Here is a 17384-nt window from a genome sequence, read left to right on the forward strand (position 1 = left end):
GCCTGCCCACCCTCCGACCCAGCAGTTTGACTCCAGACCCGTTCGTCAATCCCCAGACACAATCACACACAAAACTACCTTCCTGCGTCTCTGCTATAGGGAGCTGCACGTATCACCCAAAGCAGGGGTCGCAGAGGGTGGAGAGAGGGCAGTTAAGAAAACTTCTGCATCAGCTGCACCAAGCAACGGGCCCTGGCTTGTGGGGCTGCCCCTCGCAGGGCCCCCGGCCCCACCACTGAGGGGTCAGTATTCCAGCCCAAGCTGCAGCCTCAGCTCTGACTCACTGCTCAGCACACGGACGGAGTGTGGAATGAGCGCTTCTGCACGAGGCCCCGAGGCCCCTGGCGCAGGCAGCTGCCGGCTCTCGGCTCCAGGGACAGAGTAACCTACTTGTCATCAGAAAGACAAACAGCCTTTTGGGATTTGTGCACATTCTCCGGGGAGGCCACAAGTCCTCAGGCTCAGCGTGGATGGCCCTGGGCCCCTGGGCCTAGGCTCAGCGAGGGACTGAGCACCTCACATCCCCATGGTCCCCGAGGGCCCACCCCGCTCAGTCCCCAGTGGAAGGAGGAGCCCCCAGGACCAGTGTGCTCGCTGCGGTCTTTCTCCAGCCCTCACACTGGTTGCCAAGCTTCGTCTCTGGGCCCAGAGGAGGCGGCAGCTCACCAGGTTTCCTCCCATCGCCAGTCCACACACGCTGAACTCAGAGCCAGGCTGCCTGGGTGCTGCCTCCAGCTCCACTGTGTCCTTGCTGCGTGACCTCAGGCCTCACTTTTCTGCCTGTACCATGGTGATAAGAGTAGTACCTCCGTCATGGGAGGGTCCCTTCATTAGTTCATTGAGCAGATGTCCCTGAGCCTAGCACTGCTCCGGCCAGAAGAGATGCAAGCAGCACAAAGCAGACGACCCACTCCCCTTACGAAGGTGACATACTGGGGGGAAAAGACTGTGTCTTCTCACTCATAAAAACAAAAATTACTCCACCGAGCACCTCGAGTTTTATGGGCTGTTGTAGGTAAAGCATTCGAGGCAGAGCCTGGCATAGAGTTGGCTTCAGTCAGTGTTATTATCGTTACTACCACTATAATGGCTATTTCCTGATGGTGCCCATGGGGTTACTCCGAGGTCGGGCCCCTGGGACCCGGGAAACGCCAGCCCTGTAGGTGGACCCCCCAACCCTCTGCTTCCAAGATGGGGAGGAGTTAGCCATTGTGTCCTTTCCCTCTCCCTCCTTTCCTGGTTGTCGGGCTCCGGTCTCTATGCTGATTACACGCTCAGCCCTGCTGGCCCCCGGAGCCCTCTCCACATCCGTAAATGAATTACCACGTTGTTCCAGCTCACAAGAGCGCCAGTGTGGGAACACCGCAGAGACGAAACTGCGGAGACCCTGTCATTTGTTGGAAATTTTCTCTGGCTGCCTTTGTCTTAACAGCCATACATTTTGCTCTCAGGCTGGGGAGGGAGTGGGGTGGGGACTGTGGCTGAAAAAAATTAAGCTTTCTCTCTGGGCCTCCCAGCCTTCCAGAGAGTTCTATCTACTCTCTCCCGCTCAGAGGCCAGGACACAGCCCCCGACAAGACTGGGGGGGGGGGGGGCAAGCCCGAATCTTCCAGACACACTTCTTCCCTTTTCTGACCAAACTTGTGACAACAGGGGAGGCTGAGCCAACTGGGACAGGGGAGGAGAAGCCGCCTCGGCCTCCCTCCGTCTGCCCGGTCTCCCTCCGTCCGCCCGGTCTCGGCAGGTCATGCGGGCTTCTTCGTGGAAGGCCCGGAGGGCAGTGACCCTTGGGACCTCACCTGCTTCACTGGCGTTCACAGAAGAGAAGCGCCACGCTGACCACAGCTCAGACTGACTTTTTTTTTCACTGTACCGAGCCCACTTCATCGACCTGTGCTGGTGGCCTGGGCTCCATCCGCACTTCCGTTTATGCTTCTTGTCCAGAGCCGCGCTGTCCAGTGTGACAGCCACATGTGGCTATTTACATTTCAGTGAATCAAAATTTAAAACTGCCATTCCGGGCCCTGGCCGGTTGGCTCAGCGGTAGAGCGTCGGCCTGGCGTGCGGGGGACCCGGGTTCGATTCCCGGCCAGGGCACATAGGAGAAACACCCATTTGCTTCTCCACCCCCCCTTCCTCTCTGTCTCTCTCTTCCCCTCCCGCAGTGGAGGCTCCATTGGAGCAAAGATGGCCCGGGCGCTGGGGATGGCTCCTTGGCCTCTGCCCCAGGCGCTGGAGTGGCTCTGGTTGCGGCAGAGCGACGCCCCGGAGGGGCAGAGCATCACCCCCTGGTGGGCAGAGCGTCGCCCCTGGTGGGTGTGCCGGGTGGATCCTGGTCGGGCGCATGCGGGAGTCTGTCTGACTGTCTCTCCCCGTTTCCAGCTTCAGAAAAACAAACAAACAAACAAACAAAAAAAAAACCCCTGCCATTCCATTGCACTAGTCACATTCCTAGTACTCCACAGCGATCTGTGAGTGAAGAACCCTTGAACTAGGGACAGTTCCCTCTACCATTTGGCTCCATCTCTCTCTAGCTCACCGTTACAGGGATGGACCCCCAGAACTGACATCAAGGGAGTCCGTTTGCAGCACAGATGCCCCAATCCAGTACCCCTTTTCATGGGAGTTCTGGTCCAAGGCTATTAACCCCCAACTCACGGTCCCCCCAGGCACCCCTGCAGGATGCTACTAACTGTCCTGAAGGCCCAGGCCCTGCTGCCTCCTGCCCTGTCCGTTGTCCAGGACAACGTAACCACAGCTCTCGTTAATTGAACACCTACTATGTGCCGATGACTATTGTATGAGGTGCTTTATGCTCATCACAGCATTGAACACACAGACCCACAGGGGGGCAGCATTATCTTCACAGGGAAACTGAGGCTGAGAGGTTCAAGTTCCCTGACTTGCCCAAGGTGGTAAGCAGGGTTCGAATTCAGTACTGATGACCACTCGCCCTCTGAACCCTTCATGCTTTAAAACTGTATCAAGGGAAGGTGCTGTGACAATCACAGTTTAGACCCGGTCGCCCTGGGCCACTGCCTGGGCGGTGAGTGTGAACGAGGAACCAGCAGCCCTTCCTGACTGCCAGTGAAGTGACCAAACAGGGCGGCATGCCCCGTCAGCCGCCCGCCCCCTCCCCAAAGGGAAACGAGGGGATTGTAACTCGAGTTGCAAGAGAACATGTTCTGAAAAAGAAAGAAACACAATAGCATCTTTGTAGTCGCAACAGGATCTGTAGGGCACCAGAGCAGTGGGGTGGGGGGCCGGGGGCAGAGAGGACCCGGGAGCCGACTCCACCAGGCCCTGCGGACCGCGGGGAATGTGGGCAGCCAGGAGGGAGTGCTCGCGCTGCCCAGGAGGCCACCCGCTGCCCGCAGCCGGTTCCTGCGCCAGGGCCCGGGTCCCCCCGGAGGTGCACACTGAGCCTCTGTGTGGACAGACAACAGAGCCGCTCTGTCCCGGAGAAACAGGCCCATGTGCCCTGCCCACCCACCTCCCAGCACAGGGGTGCACATCCAAATGGCCCGTTCAACACCCGTCCTCAAACCGCGGCAGCCTTCACCTCCGCTGGACCGAGCCATCCCAGACAGGGTGACCCCAAACCCGCCGCTCACCCCCGGCCTGGGCACAGCCGGAGCCTGGCTCCAACCCGTCCGCCCAGCAAACGCGCCTGCTGCGGGTCAGGGTGCCCCGCCCCACCCTCTGCAGCCGTCTGCGGGGGGGCCCCCAGACCACCCAGGAGGCTGGGCTTCACTCTTCCCCCCAGGGAAAAGGATGGAGGGGGTTGTGGAGCCTGTCCTTTTTGAAACTGTGACCCTTTGATGTGACAGGTTTCACTATCTTTGGGTCTTCCCTTCCCACTCAAACATGTCACCTAGCATTTAAAAGTACTAAAGCCACTTCAAAGATCATTGACAGAATGTCTTGAGAATTCCCCAGTGCCGGGCGCACTGGAAGTCACCTCACGGCACTGGTGCAAACCCCATGTGGACAGAGGCCAGGCCAGCCGTGGGACAAAGCCATTTATCCTGCGGACAGTGCCCCCAGGCAGGGGCACAGAGCTGACGTGGACACGTGAGACTCAGACAAGCCTGCGGAAAGCGTCACAGCTCTGCCGGAGCGCGGCGCCTGCAGAGACCCAGCTCAGAACTCCCGCCCCGTGCAGCCCAGGGCCTGTGTCCCCAGGGTCACTCTCAGGCTGCCAGGAGCACCTGTCTGCTCCAGCTCAGGTGCCCACAGGTGGGCGGACGTCCGTGGGCCTGTCCTTCCTGTCTCAGCTTCACTGTCCTCATGTCCCACCCATACAATTCTGTCTCTGCCCTGTGGCTTATTTCTCTCCCCCCGTCTCTCCTAGCTCTATACCCTCTGCTGTCTTTAACTAGTTTTTTTGGCTGATAGTGTTCCTGGAAAAATCCCTCCTCAACTTGGCTCTTAAACCTGGAACCACGAAACCATCACCCAAGCCAAGATGGAAGGATTTGAATTCTCCAGATGGTTCTGAAGAGGCTGTTTGCTCATTGCAAGCAAACACCCTCGAAAGCCAAACAAAAACTGCCCACAAGTAAACAGCATGTGACACAGCCCCTTCCCGCCGCCACTTAGCAGAAACCCAAGCCCACGGCAGCCGGGGAAGCTAGGCTGGGTGAGATGGGGCAGCCACAGCCCCTGCCCGCCCCCCAGCAGGGGCAGTCAGCTGGGCCCAGGCCAGGGGGATGGGCACGGGCACGCGTGGCTGTGCTGGCTGGCAGAGGGCACCGGGGGACCGCGGGTAAGGTGGCTAGGGCGGCATAACAACACTATAGCCATTCAGTACTGCAGCTATATCGGTCCCATCTTTACAATTATAAAGGCAAAACCAGGAAGAAGGGGGAAGTGTCCAAATTTCACCATTGCTCTTAAGAATAAAACCTAATGAACTGTTTTATAGAATTAAAGTGATTGGTGTTATTTTTAAATAAGTTACCCCTATACTGCGATGACTTCGCGGCGTGACTCAAGGACACATGAGATACACCTAAGTGAAGCTGAGGAGAGAGGAGGAAGGCAGTGTCTATACAAGGGGAGGCCTGCGTCCCCGGCCTCCTGAGGGGGACACTGCAGTCACGCTGACCTTTCCTCAGGCTCCCGTCTGAGGTTAACAGGGGCTGGAGGTTCTGCCCGTTCACCCCTCCCAGCTGCTCCCTCCAGCTGGCCAGGCCGCGAAGGGCCCACGCCTCCATCCTGTCCACCAGGACCACGATCAAGACCCAGACACTCCCCCTCCACTCCGCTCCCTGCACTCCCCCCCCCCAACTGCTCTCTAAAATTCAAACAGAACCCCACCTCTCCAAGCTCAAAAGCCCTTCCCGTGTCCCCTCTGTCCCAGGATAACACCAAGTCCCGGCTGAGCTGGGTCGGGAGACCGCTCATGCCCAGCCGCTGGGCTCCGCCTCCAGCCCCGTTCCTAGGGGGTTCGCCCAGCCCGCACCCGGCCGACCTCTGACGGCTCAGTTTCGCCTCCGGACCTTTGCACATGCTGTTTCTCCTGCTAGGCTGCCTTTCCCTCTTACTACTGTTATGCAGTCTTTAAAATTCACGTGCAGTAAAAGTAAAAATTTTTATGTCAATTTCTGAGTTTTAACGCATGCATAGAATCATGTGATCACCGCCACAATCAGCATATAACGGTTCCCTCACCTCAGAAAGCTCCCCTGTACAGCCCCATGTAGTCACAGCCTCTCCATTCCTAAGCCCTGGCAACCACTGCCTGTTCACCAACACTCCAGTTTATAAACGGAATCGCACAGTACGTAACCCCTGAGATCGAGTTCCTCCCCGCCGCACAATGCCTTTGAGATCCACCCGCGAAACGGAATCGCACAGTATGTAACCCCTGAGATCGAGTTCCTCCCTTTGAAATCCGTCCGCCGCACAACGCCTTTGAGATCCACCCGCGCTGTTGCGCAACCACCTCGTCTCCTCCCTGCTGAGTCCGTGGCGTAGGTGGATCCTCGCGTGTTTATCCACTCTACAGTTGAGGGACATTTGGGTTGCTCCCAGTTTGGGGAAATTATAAATAAAGCTACTGTGAACATTTGTTTCCAGGTTCTCATATAGACATATGTTTTCATTCTTCCTAGGGAAATACATAGGTTTTCTGGGTATAGGGCAAGTGTATGTTGAACTTGAGAATAAACTGACCAACTGCTTTTCCGCCTGGCTGTATCACGGCGCCCTTCCACTGAGCGTTGATCTGCACCCTGGTCAGCACTTGACATTGTCAGGGTGTTCTGTTGTTGAGCTATTCCGGTAGCTATGGCTTCTCTTTTCTTCACTTGACAAAATCCAGGCTAACCTTAGACACTCCCTGGTCCTGCGCTGGAGCCGGCCGCTCCCTTCACCCCTCGGGCTGGGAGCTTCCAGCATGAGATCACCCTTCCCTGCATCCTCACCAGAGCATTTGGCTCATAGGAAAGAGATAGTTCTTCATGCTTCCCTCTGCCCTGAACCTACCACCTGCTCTGCCCCACCTACACACGCTTACAGGTGCACACTCCTGGGCACTCACAAGCAGCATCACTAAATTGCACATTCAATCTCCCCCTGCAGGGAGGACAGGGTCTGTGTTATTTATTGCTGTACCTTCTGCCCTAGCGCAATGTCTGGCTTAAAGCAGGCACTTTCTGAATGAATGCATGCATGAATGAATGAATGAGTGTCAAGGCAGCAAGGAGAGAGAGGGAGCACCAATGCACTCCCATGTACGGACTGTGAATTCCCCTTTCGTGGCCTTCTCAAGACTTCCAAAGCTGCTGGGAGGCAGTCTCAGGCCTTGCCCGAAGGAGACGGGTGTTTGTCAGGACGAGTTACTGCCTGGACACCAGCACGAGGCTCCCACTGTGTCCACCTCCTCCCCTTCAGCTTATCCCCTTCACCCCTAAACTCGCCAGCTGCTACCTTGAGGCAGCTCCTTGCTTCCTCTCTGAGCAGCGCGACAGCCACCAGGCCAGCCCCTCGGAAATATGGAAAGACCGCGGGCCGCTTCCAGCAATCTGTCCCCGTGTCTGTGGGAGGGCCATGGGGGTGCACACGGGGAAGGGCAGCCACAGGGTCACCCACAAACCACCGCCGCATGCTCACTCTCAGGACTGCAGACTCAGGCCGGCAGACACATCCAAACAATACAAGGACTGTTACTTCAGACGCCCCAGATGGAAACACTTTAGCAGTCACATCAGAACACCCTCCAAGCAAAGGCAGCGCAGGTCGCTCACAGCACCCGGGCCCCAGGAAAACGGGGCACTCTGTTCTCCGTTGGTACCTCAGATGGAGAGGGAGGCTGGACCTCCCCAGCCTCTTCTCGGAGGGTGGTCAGCATCTTTGAGGTCCCTCCGAAGCACGTTTCTCCCACTGGCCCCTGAAACAGCTAAGGAACTCATTTCGCTGTGAGGTCAATCCACCCCCACCCCCGTTTCCAATCTACTGTTCTTGGACCAGCTCCTGCTTGGTCTGATTGGGGCCAGTGGATTGTTTAAAGCCTTCTGCTCGCAGCCAGCCTTGTGCTCACCTGGCTCATGTAAGCGGCAGGAGGTGCAGGTGCGGGGCAACCAGAACAGAGAGGCTATCAAATTTCCGGCAGGCTGCAGGGGCTGGAAGCCCGGATCCCCAGATCTGATTCCAAACCGGTTTGACTTCCTGAGGGGCTTGCCCAGACTCCTGGGCCTTCGGAGGGTTTGCTGGGACATCCCAGGGTTAGACCCAGGGGCTGTGGCTGAGTGGGGGCTGCCTTCCCACCCGGCAAGGAGGCCCAGGGAACAAAGACTGGGCAAAGACTTCCCGCAGACTGGGTACTTCCTGCCTGCTGAAGAGAGATTTAAAGGAGCAAGTAAACTATTTTAGAATGGGAACTGTTTACCCTGGATCGACACTTAGAGAAGAGTTCTAGAAGTACCCCTTGACTGGGACTGAATGAAACGCACAAGGTGACTTCCTTGCTGTTTGCTTTAGGTCCTGACAATAAAGAAAACCTAGTTCTGTGGGTTCTCTGTAGAACCCCCATTCTTATAGCACCTTTGGGGTGCTGTTTTCACCTCTGGGATTCCATTTGCTCCTGTAACAACCCATTGTGATTAGTGCCCCATTCTACAGATCAGGAGGCTGAGACCCGGAGCGCTTCCCCAGAGCCACACGCAGCCCAGTGGGACGTCACCTGTGCCTTTTCTCCATCACTCCAGGCCGCACCGAATGCCTCAGTGCGTGAAGAGGCCCTGCGTCTGTGATGGGACCAGCGTGGTGGCCGCACCGAATGCCTCAGTGCGTGAAGAGGCCCCGTGTCTGTGATGGGACCAGCGTGGTGGCCGCACCGAATGCCTCAGTGCGTGAAGAGGCCCCGTGTCTGTGATGGGACCCGCGTGGCGCTGTGGGGAGGAGAGGGAGAACTAGGACGCCTAGGCTCCAGGCCGGCTCTGAGTGACCCTGACATCACAGTCCTTCTCCGGACTCAGCTCCTTCACCCTGAGATTCCCCTCTGGGCTTAACCTACAGGAATTGGAGCTCTTAGTCTTTCCAGGAGAGGTGACCCACGTGTGGGCTCTCCTGGGACCCTCTTTGCCCTCACGGTGCCCGCCTGATGACATGTCCGCAGCACAGAGTGGAGGCAGACAAGGTAACATGCCTCTCAGAATGTGCTCTGGGCCGTCGAGGGGGGCTGGCTGCAGTGAGGTCTTTGATGAAGAGGCTGAAGCAACTGGTTCCCGGGAGCCTGTATGATTCCTGCTTCACCAGGTCTCAGATCTCACTGCCATGGGTCACCCCACCACCATGGGTAATCCCACAACAACGGGTCACCCCACCGCCATGGGTCATCCCACCGCCATGGGTCACCCCACCGCCATGGGTCACCCCACCGCCATGGGTCATCCACAGCCACGGTCACCCCACCGCCATGGTCACCCCACCGCCATGGGTCATCCACAGCCACGGTCACCCCACCGCCATGGTCACCCCACCGCCATAAATAATCCCACCGCCATGGGTCACCCCACCGCCATGGGTAATCCCACCGCCATGGGTCACCCCACCGCCATGGGTCATCCCACCGCCATGGGTAATCCCACCGCCATGGGTCACCCCACCGCCATGGGTCACCCCACCGCCATGGGTAATCCCACCGCCATGGGTCACCTCACCACCATGGGTCACCCCACCGCCATGGTCACCCCACCGCCATGGGTCATCCACAGCCACGGTCACCCCACCGCCATGGGTCACCCCACCGCCATGGGTCATCCACAGCCACGGTCACCCCACCGCCATGGTCACCCCACTGCTCTGGGTCACCCCACCGCCATGGGTAATCCCACCACCATGGGTAACCCCACCGCCATGGGTCACCCACCACCATGGGTCATCCACAGCCACGGTCATCCCACCGCCATGGGTCACCCCACCGCCATGGGTCACCCCACCGCCATGGGTCACCCCACTGCCATGAGTCAGCAGAAGCTGGCCAGCGCACCAGTGGGAACAGCCCCAGCGCGGACAGTTCGCCACAGGGAGGTGACTACCAAGGCCCTGGGACTGAGCACTGAAGGTGTGGTTAGGTCAGTTTTTCTTTTCAGAGATGTAGACATGAACACACGCTTTGAAAAAAGTAAAATAAATCATGTTTGGGATGTCTCAGCTCTTTAAAATACTACTCAAAGAGCAGCAAATACGTGACAGCGACAACCCTGGTTACCTGAGGAAAGAAGTTGACTGTCTCGCTGTCATGTCTATTTACAAAAGCCCCCCCCCCAAGACTCAGGAATAAAACTTATATATTTTTTAATTTGGCAGGAACAGTCTTAACTTCTATCAATATTTTCCACCCAAGCTCAGAGTCTATGGCACATTCTCAAGCCTCCCACCACTGCTGCAAGGAAAGATGGTGAGTGTCCCAATCTCTGCTTTAGAAATCCACACACAGGGGCCAGGCAGAGACCCACACCCCCTTCTGGATGATCGAAATTGGCCTTGGGTCCTGCAGCTCAGTGTTCATTTTCGCAAAAAGACATTCAAGGATTCCAGAGTGTTAGCTGATATTTGTAACTCATCTTATGTACCTTGGACCCATAACATGACAGTATTCAGAAATTACAGGCTAGAGGCTTCCCTACTCAAAAAAGTTGGGGACATTCACATCTCAGTTTCAATGAGTTGAAAGAGCTTTCTCCATGGAAGGACTAAGAGGGGCATGTAGCAGGCGCCATTTCCAGGATGGATTTCACGAGAACCTGCCATGGTAGGACTTGAGGTCAAGGAGAGGCGACACCACAGATGCAGGGAGTCCCGGGAAGTGCGGCGTGAGCACCGGCTTCCCTGTCCCCCAGCCTGGACTTGGTCGGGGCGCTCCATCGGGACCAGCGCCGAGAAGCCTGTCCTCCTCACACCCCCTTGGTTGTCCACACTAACAAGGTCACCACCAGGGTTGGGGTTCAACTTCAACACGACTCACATATCATCCATGTTTGGAGCTAAGCGGAGTCCCGATGGACACCTGGTCTGATCTCTCATTTTCCAGAGGAGGAACTAGAAGTCCCTCCAAAGGATTCCGGCCCCCTGCCTCTTCCTTTGCTGGTTCCAGCCAGTGCTTGGCTGCCCTATGGGCTCCAGGCATTTTGACCACAGGACTTTCCTTCAGAGGGAGAAGCCAGGGGAAGCTTCAGATCTCCAAGGCCATTTTGCTGCCAAAGAGTGCCCATTGGGCCCCTCTCCCTGGCAAGTGGATCCTGACAAGTCCTCGTCCTAACACCAGCCCAGACAGGGTGAGAGGCCAGGAGACGGCTGGCCCAGGGGACAGGAAACCACACTGGCCATGAAGCACAGTCGTCCATGAGCCCTGAGGAGAGATGGCACCTTCTCCCCCACCACACTCCACTGCCACCACTGGGGCCCCAGCCTGCCGCAGACACCTCAGAGCCCGGGGACCCCTGCGCACCAGGAAGGGCCCTCCGACTGCTGGCCCTGGCCTCCGATCTCTTCTGCCCACACTCTTGCCCCTGAACAGGGAATTTTGTAGGAAAAATCTCTCCACTTTTCAGTGTCACATTCTTTATCTTCCATCACTCTTTTTCAACCTGAAGAGTCCATTCTTTCTTTCTCTAGCTGCTTTGAGAAGAAAACCTTAGGAAGATGGGGGAAAGGGTGTTATGTGGGGGTGGGGTGGAGGGGAGAGATGGAACACACACACACTCACATGCACTCGCACACACACTCACACATACACACTCACTCACACACACTCACTTGCACACACTCGCACATATACACTCTCACACACTCACTCTCACACACACTTGTGCATACACTCATTTGCACGCTCATGCACACACTCACACACTCTCATACACACATTCACTCTCACACACACTCTCACACACATACACATTCACTCTCACACTCACTTGCACACACTCATTTGCACACACCCACTCGCACACTCACACACTCTTACACACACACTCTCACACACACTCACACACTCATACACATACTCTCACACACACTTGCACACACACTCTCACACATACACTCACACACACACTCACTCTCACACACTCACACTCTCACACATACACTCACACACACTCACTCTCACACACTCTCACACATACTCTCATACACTCACACACACTCACACACACACTCACACAGCCTTACACGTGCCCTTCCCCGAGCCCCGGCCCCTGTTGACCAGCCCTGGGCCCCTGGCCCAACAACACTGCCAGGACAGCCTGGCACAGGGAGCGGTCCATCCAGACACCATCCTGTGCGGAGTCTCTAACGGCCTGCTGAAATCTAGCCCCACTCAACTCCCTGGAAAGGGTCTCCCCCGAGCGTCACTTTGCCCTCTGTGAGCTTGAGCCTGGGGGAGGCATCACAGAAACAGGGGAGCCCTGTGAGTTTCCAGGTTCAAACTCATCCCAGTGACTGAAACCCCATAGAGCAGGTGAGTGAACGAGGGAGTGGGTTGGGGGGGCCTGCAGGTGGCACCTGCCTGGGACAGAGCCAATCAGCTGCCAGCCCAGGGAGGCCCCTTTCCTGAGGCCATACGCGGGCTGGAGCCAGCCGCCTGGGCCACCCTCTCAGCCGGTCTGTCTTCTCTTCTTGTTGGTGTGTGAGCTCCGTCAATGGAAAAGTGTCTTTCACAAGGTCGAGCTTCAGGAACGACATCCCAGAGACTGACCAGCACTCCCACGCCCGCCCTGTGGTCCGGGGAGGTGAAGGGGGCTGGGGCCCTGGGACCAGGCACGGTAACCTCACCACGGGCCAATGTGATTCCATGGTAATAAACGGGAGGCATCACTTTTTAAAATTCAAACATGGCTAAGCTATAGGTGACCATATAAAATTCACTTGCATTTTCCAGTGGAATAAAGTGACTCGAAGGTGTCTCACCCCCATCAGAGGCTGCTTTGGGGTGCCCCCCAGAATCTTCTCCTCTCCTGCCTTGTGCATTGGGTGAAGTTTATACAGAGCTCAGAGGGGTCACCGTTCAGCCAGGGTATGTAGCTCCATGAATAAAAGCCCCGAACTAGGGTCCTCCCCACCACTAGAAGCAGCAAAGCTGACCACCCTATTCTAGGTGCAGAAATGAAAGCCGGCGCCCCCACGGACCTTCGAGGAACAGTTCTGCCCCCGGAGGTCACTCAAGCTCCGCGTGCTCCCGCAGTGAGTGTGTGCTGCCCTTGGCCACCTGTCTGGCTGCCCACCCGGTCCTTCCACCCGGTTCCCCTTCCTACCATGTCCCTCTCGGTGACGGGGCCCGCTCCTCGGTGCTCAGTAGGCTCACCGGCTCATCCTGCCGTACCCAGTCGGCCCCTGGCGTGGTGGCTCGCTAGGTTTCCCTGGATGTGGGTTTCCCAGACCAATGGTCCACAGCTTTCCCACGGCCAAGTGGCCCAGCGACAACTCCTGGGCGCGCGGTGCACTCGGGGCTGCGCTGCGGGTGGAGCTGTTAAAGGAGGTCTGGGGAATGCACGCTGGATCTGTGGGTCTGCAGGCGCCGGTCCTGGCAGCCTGGAGCCTTCAGGATCAGCTGGGGACGTCTGCAGAATTTGCAAAGTCCCTGCCGTCCTGGCCCAGCCTCTCCACTTCCCCGAAAGCGCGGAAGGGAGAGCTCCTTTCACAATAAAAGCCCTGCCCCGGGCTCTGGCGGCTGCAGCTGTCTGAAGCAGAGGCCCAGGTGCTAGGAAGACACTGTCCGGCCAGTGACAGGCTGATGATCCGAGACAGAAGGAGCCAGGCCAGTGACAGGCTGATGATCTGAGGCAGAAGGGGCCAGGCGCGGGGCCTGGGCGCATCGCACCCATCACACCTCCAAGGCGTTGGGATGCTCTTGGAGCCCACCGCAATCCAGGGGACCCGCTGAGAGTCTCCGAAACCATCATGCTCTCCTGCAAACCCTCAGGGAGACAAGCGCTTTTCACTGGCATCTCATGGCCCCACTAGGGTTCAGTCCCCGAGGCAGCTCGGAAGAAATATTACAGAAGGAAAATCCGCTGCCCACATGAGGTTTTTCTCCTTGAGAACTAATCAGTGTTGACGTCGCTGGAGTAAAGGACTGGTCGCAAGCCCTCTGTTATCGGGAGGCATAGACAGTGCCTTGTGTCCCCTGTGGCACAGTCCCTGCCCGCTCCTTGTTGGAGAGAGGGCAGGGCCTGGAGTCCATAGCCCTGGAGTTGGGGGCTGGTACCTCTGTTAACAGCTGAGTGACCTTCGTCCAGTGCCTGGACCTCTTTGAGACCCGTGTCCCTAAGCAGCCCCGCTTCGGAGCTCAGGGTTCTGAAGAGCCCAGCAGTCAGGCTCCCGAGAGAACGTGGGAACCCGGCTGAACTGTTACCCTCCAAGATTGAAGCCAACAAGAATCATTGCTAGATGGGCAGAGACGGGCACCTTCCCAGGAGTCCCCGGCTGCTGCAGGATGCCGAGACTGTCACTGAAAACCGTGCTTTTTAAGCAGCACAAAGACTTAGACCAGGGGTCCCCAAACTACGGCCCTCGGGCCGCATGCGGCCCCCTGAGGCCATTTATCCGGCCCCCACTGCACTTCCGGAATGGGCACCTCTTTCATTGGTGGTCAGTGAGAGGAGCACATTGACCATCTCATTAGCCAAAAGCAGGCTCATAGTTCCCATTGAAATACTGGTCAGTTTGTTGATTTAAATTCACTTGTTCTTTATTTTAAATATTGTATTTGTTCCCATTTTGGTTTTTTTACTTTAAAATAAGATATGTGCAGTGTGCGTAGGGATTTTTTCATAGTTTTTTTATAGTCCGGCCCTCCAACAGTCTGAGGGACAGTAAACTGGCCCCTTGTGTAAAAAGTTTGGGGACCCCTGACTTAGATGGTCTCCTTAAATCGTGTGTTGGGGGGGGGCAGGAGGGGGAGGCGGAGGAGAACAGATCCAAAAGAAAAAGTATTTTCAGTCCTTCCTGCATTTCAGATGCTTTTGTAGATTATTTCATTGCATCACCACAAACAATCCTAAGAGGGAAAATTCACTATCACCATTTTACAAAAATGCTGAAACCGAAGGTTAGGTGGTTGCCACGCCTTTCCCAAGGGAGGAGAGCCAGTAAGTAGCTCAGCAAACCGCAGTCTGTTTGGCAGAGTGAGAGAGGACAGGACGGGCTGGTAGGGACCGGGAGCGGGACGCAGTGCTGGGAGCCGCGGCTTGTCGAGGCACGGGGGCCGGAGAGGGCGCAGAGTCCAGCCCTGGACGGGGACGGGGCGCAGAGCCTCTGGGACAGTGCACACTCCTCAGTCCTCTGTTCAGACGTCTGGAGGCACAAGGTCCCCTTTCTGACTGTGACCCACAGAAGACACACACTCTATGCCGTGACACCTCACACAAACATATGTATAAATGTAACTAAAGCAACGTTTTATAAAACATTATTACACGTGGTACTCTCTGATTTTTTCTCTCTCCTATTCCATTTTAATTATTTTTAATGGTGGTCTCAAATCACTAACTTGATTTCACTATTATCCACGAGGTTCAGTTTGAAAAGCGCTGTATTAAAAAGTGACACAGAGATATTCCTTTAATCTTTTCAAAGGGGTTTTGCGGTGTTCTGCAGGGTGTGTCTGTTACATATGAAAAGAATTCGGAAGGCAGGGCTTCCGTTGGTCGAGGGTGACAGAACACCGAGCAGAAACAGGTGGTGGGGCAGTGGGACGCGTCAGACCTTCGATGCTAACATGCACCCAGGCTCCGGATGGGAGGCGATGCCGGGCCTGCCCGGGGTTCACCGGACGCGGGGCTTTCAGAGGAATCGGCTCTGAGGACCTGCCCGGGTTCACCGGACGCGGGGCTTTCAGAGGAATCGGCTCTGAGGACCTGCCCGGGTTCACCGGACGTGGGGCTTTCAGAGGACTCGGCTCTGAGGACTCCTGAAACGCACCTGGGCAAAGCTGCTGCGGGACCTGGCCCAGCCACATGAAGTGTCACATGAGAACACCGTCAACACTCCACATTCTGAAGCCAGATGCCACGCTCAGCACCATTCTGCTCGCCTGACACTCCGCCCGGCTAAGGAGGCACCCAGAGGGTGAGTGTAGGAGCTTCATTCGTGAATGAACAGCTGCCACTTTTATAACCCAGATGGAACGTGAGTGGCCAGGGCTCCAGGAATGACCGCAGCAGGGTGAACAGATGAAACTGAGTTCTGGACCCACCAGGCTGAGGACACCCCCCCAGATCCAACGACTCACCTGCCCTCATAGCACCCTGCCTAGAAAAAGCGATGTCCCTTTCTTTACTACCGGCTAATTTCCTCGCCCGAAGAGTTAAGACCAGCAGTATTTTATTTATACTTACTTATCTTGTGTTCCACGTGCAGGCCACCAGGTGAGGACCGACTATTTCAGTGTCTGTTCCGAGGATCTCTTCGGCACTACAGACTGTGAAGACAAGGCACTGAAGAGTGTAAGTCCATTCCTGAGGTCTGATTGCTCACAGCGTTCAGGCCCATCCGTCCCTCTTCTCCTTGCCCCATCCCTGGACAGGCCTAGAAGAAACCCTGTGGGCTCCTCTCTGGGGTGCCAGGGGGAAGGTCAAACCACGCAAGCTCCTGCACGTGCTCAGGAACCCTCAGCCCAACCCTACTCCCTACACCAAAATATCCAAACGGACAGCAAGCGTATGAAGATACGTTCAATATCATTCGTCATTAGGGACATACACATTAAAATCCCAGTAAGCCACCTCTATTCTGCCGCCAGAAGGGCTGCTCTTTAAAAAACTAAGGAGGAGAATGTGGAGCAACTAGGAGTCTCACATATTGCTGGGAGCAGTATAAATCATGACAATTATTTTGTAAAACTTTTGGCAGCATCTATAAAAGCTAAACGTATGCCTAACCAACGATGCCACAATGCCACTCAAATAGTAATTAATAGAAGTTGATATAAATGTCTATAAAACTATAGGTAAATAATAGATATAAATAGGTAGACAGATGATAGATAGATAGATAGACAGACAAGAGATAGGACTGAATATGTCAGCCAAAAGACATGTGAAAGGATGTTCATAGTAACTTTTCACAATAGCCCCAAATCTGAAATCAACCAAATGTCCATCAACTAGTAGTATATTCAGTCAATGGAACAGCAATCCACAATTTTAAAAGGCCTCTGCTACATGGGACAACATGGATAAACCTCACAGACAAAATGTGGTGACAGCATTTAAACATAGAAGTACACCTACTACACGATTTCCTTTGTAGGCAACAGATAACACTGATCGAGCGTACGCGATGGAAGTGGTTAACCCTTGAAAAGAGGTTGACTTGTAGGAAACGGGAGGCCTCCTGTGCTGTCGTATCTGGGTGGTGGGCACAGTACCCCTGCCTCCACTGTCTGCCTCCACTGAAGACCAGTCTACTGTTCTCAAGCTTGCTTTTTCGCACTTGGCAATGTATTATGACCACTTCTGGGTCAATAAAAGTAGCTCTCTTGCATCAATTTTAAGTTGCTATCACCTTCTTAAATTAAAAATTCTTTTAGGAATCTTGTCTCCTTAAATTAGTTACCAATGCTGCAAGGGTGGGGCTCTGTCTTACAAATCACATGAAGAAAGAGAGCTTGGGAGCTGGGGAGATAGTTAAACCTGGGTTTACAACAGAATCTCACCACTTTTGGCTGTGTAACTTTAGACAAATAACATACCTATTCAGCCTCAGTTTCCTCATCTATAAAATGGGAATAACGCCCACCTTGTGTATTCTGTTAGAAACTTTTAAATAGGCAATGAATGTCAGGAGTTTAACACCTCAGAGGCGCTCAACAATGAGAGCTCTTCTCTTCCACCCTCACCGAGGCCTTGCTCACAGGGCCCTGGATACAGCCATGA

The 17384-nt window shown here is 55.5% G+C and overlaps 1 protein-coding gene across 4 annotated transcripts in view; it reads right to left on the bottom strand.

The window, feature by feature from the left end:
* GASK1A (golgi associated kinase 1A) overlaps positions 1-13052 on the bottom strand; it is a 35610-nt gene extending 22558 nt beyond the window's left edge. For 2 of the 4 annotated variants that reach the window (XM_066350750.1, XM_066350745.1), the window contains exon 1: positions 7547-7800. In XM_066350750.1, coding sequence (XP_066206847.1) covers positions 7547-7555 — 9 coding nt within the window. In that variant the 5' untranslated portion in view covers positions 7556-7800. Of the gene's footprint in view, positions 1-7546; positions 7801-12761 lie in introns of those variants that run through there. The other 2 variants (XM_066350748.1, XM_066350746.1) reach the window with 2 other exon arrangements.
* Between the last annotated feature and the right edge of the window lie 4332 nt (positions 13053-17384).

This window comes from Saccopteryx leptura, chromosome 10, assembly GCF_036850995.1.
Source record: "Saccopteryx leptura isolate mSacLep1 chromosome 10, mSacLep1_pri_phased_curated, whole genome shotgun sequence".
In the NCBI taxonomy this organism is placed as follows: Eukaryota; Metazoa; Chordata; class Mammalia; order Chiroptera; family Emballonuridae; genus Saccopteryx; species Saccopteryx leptura.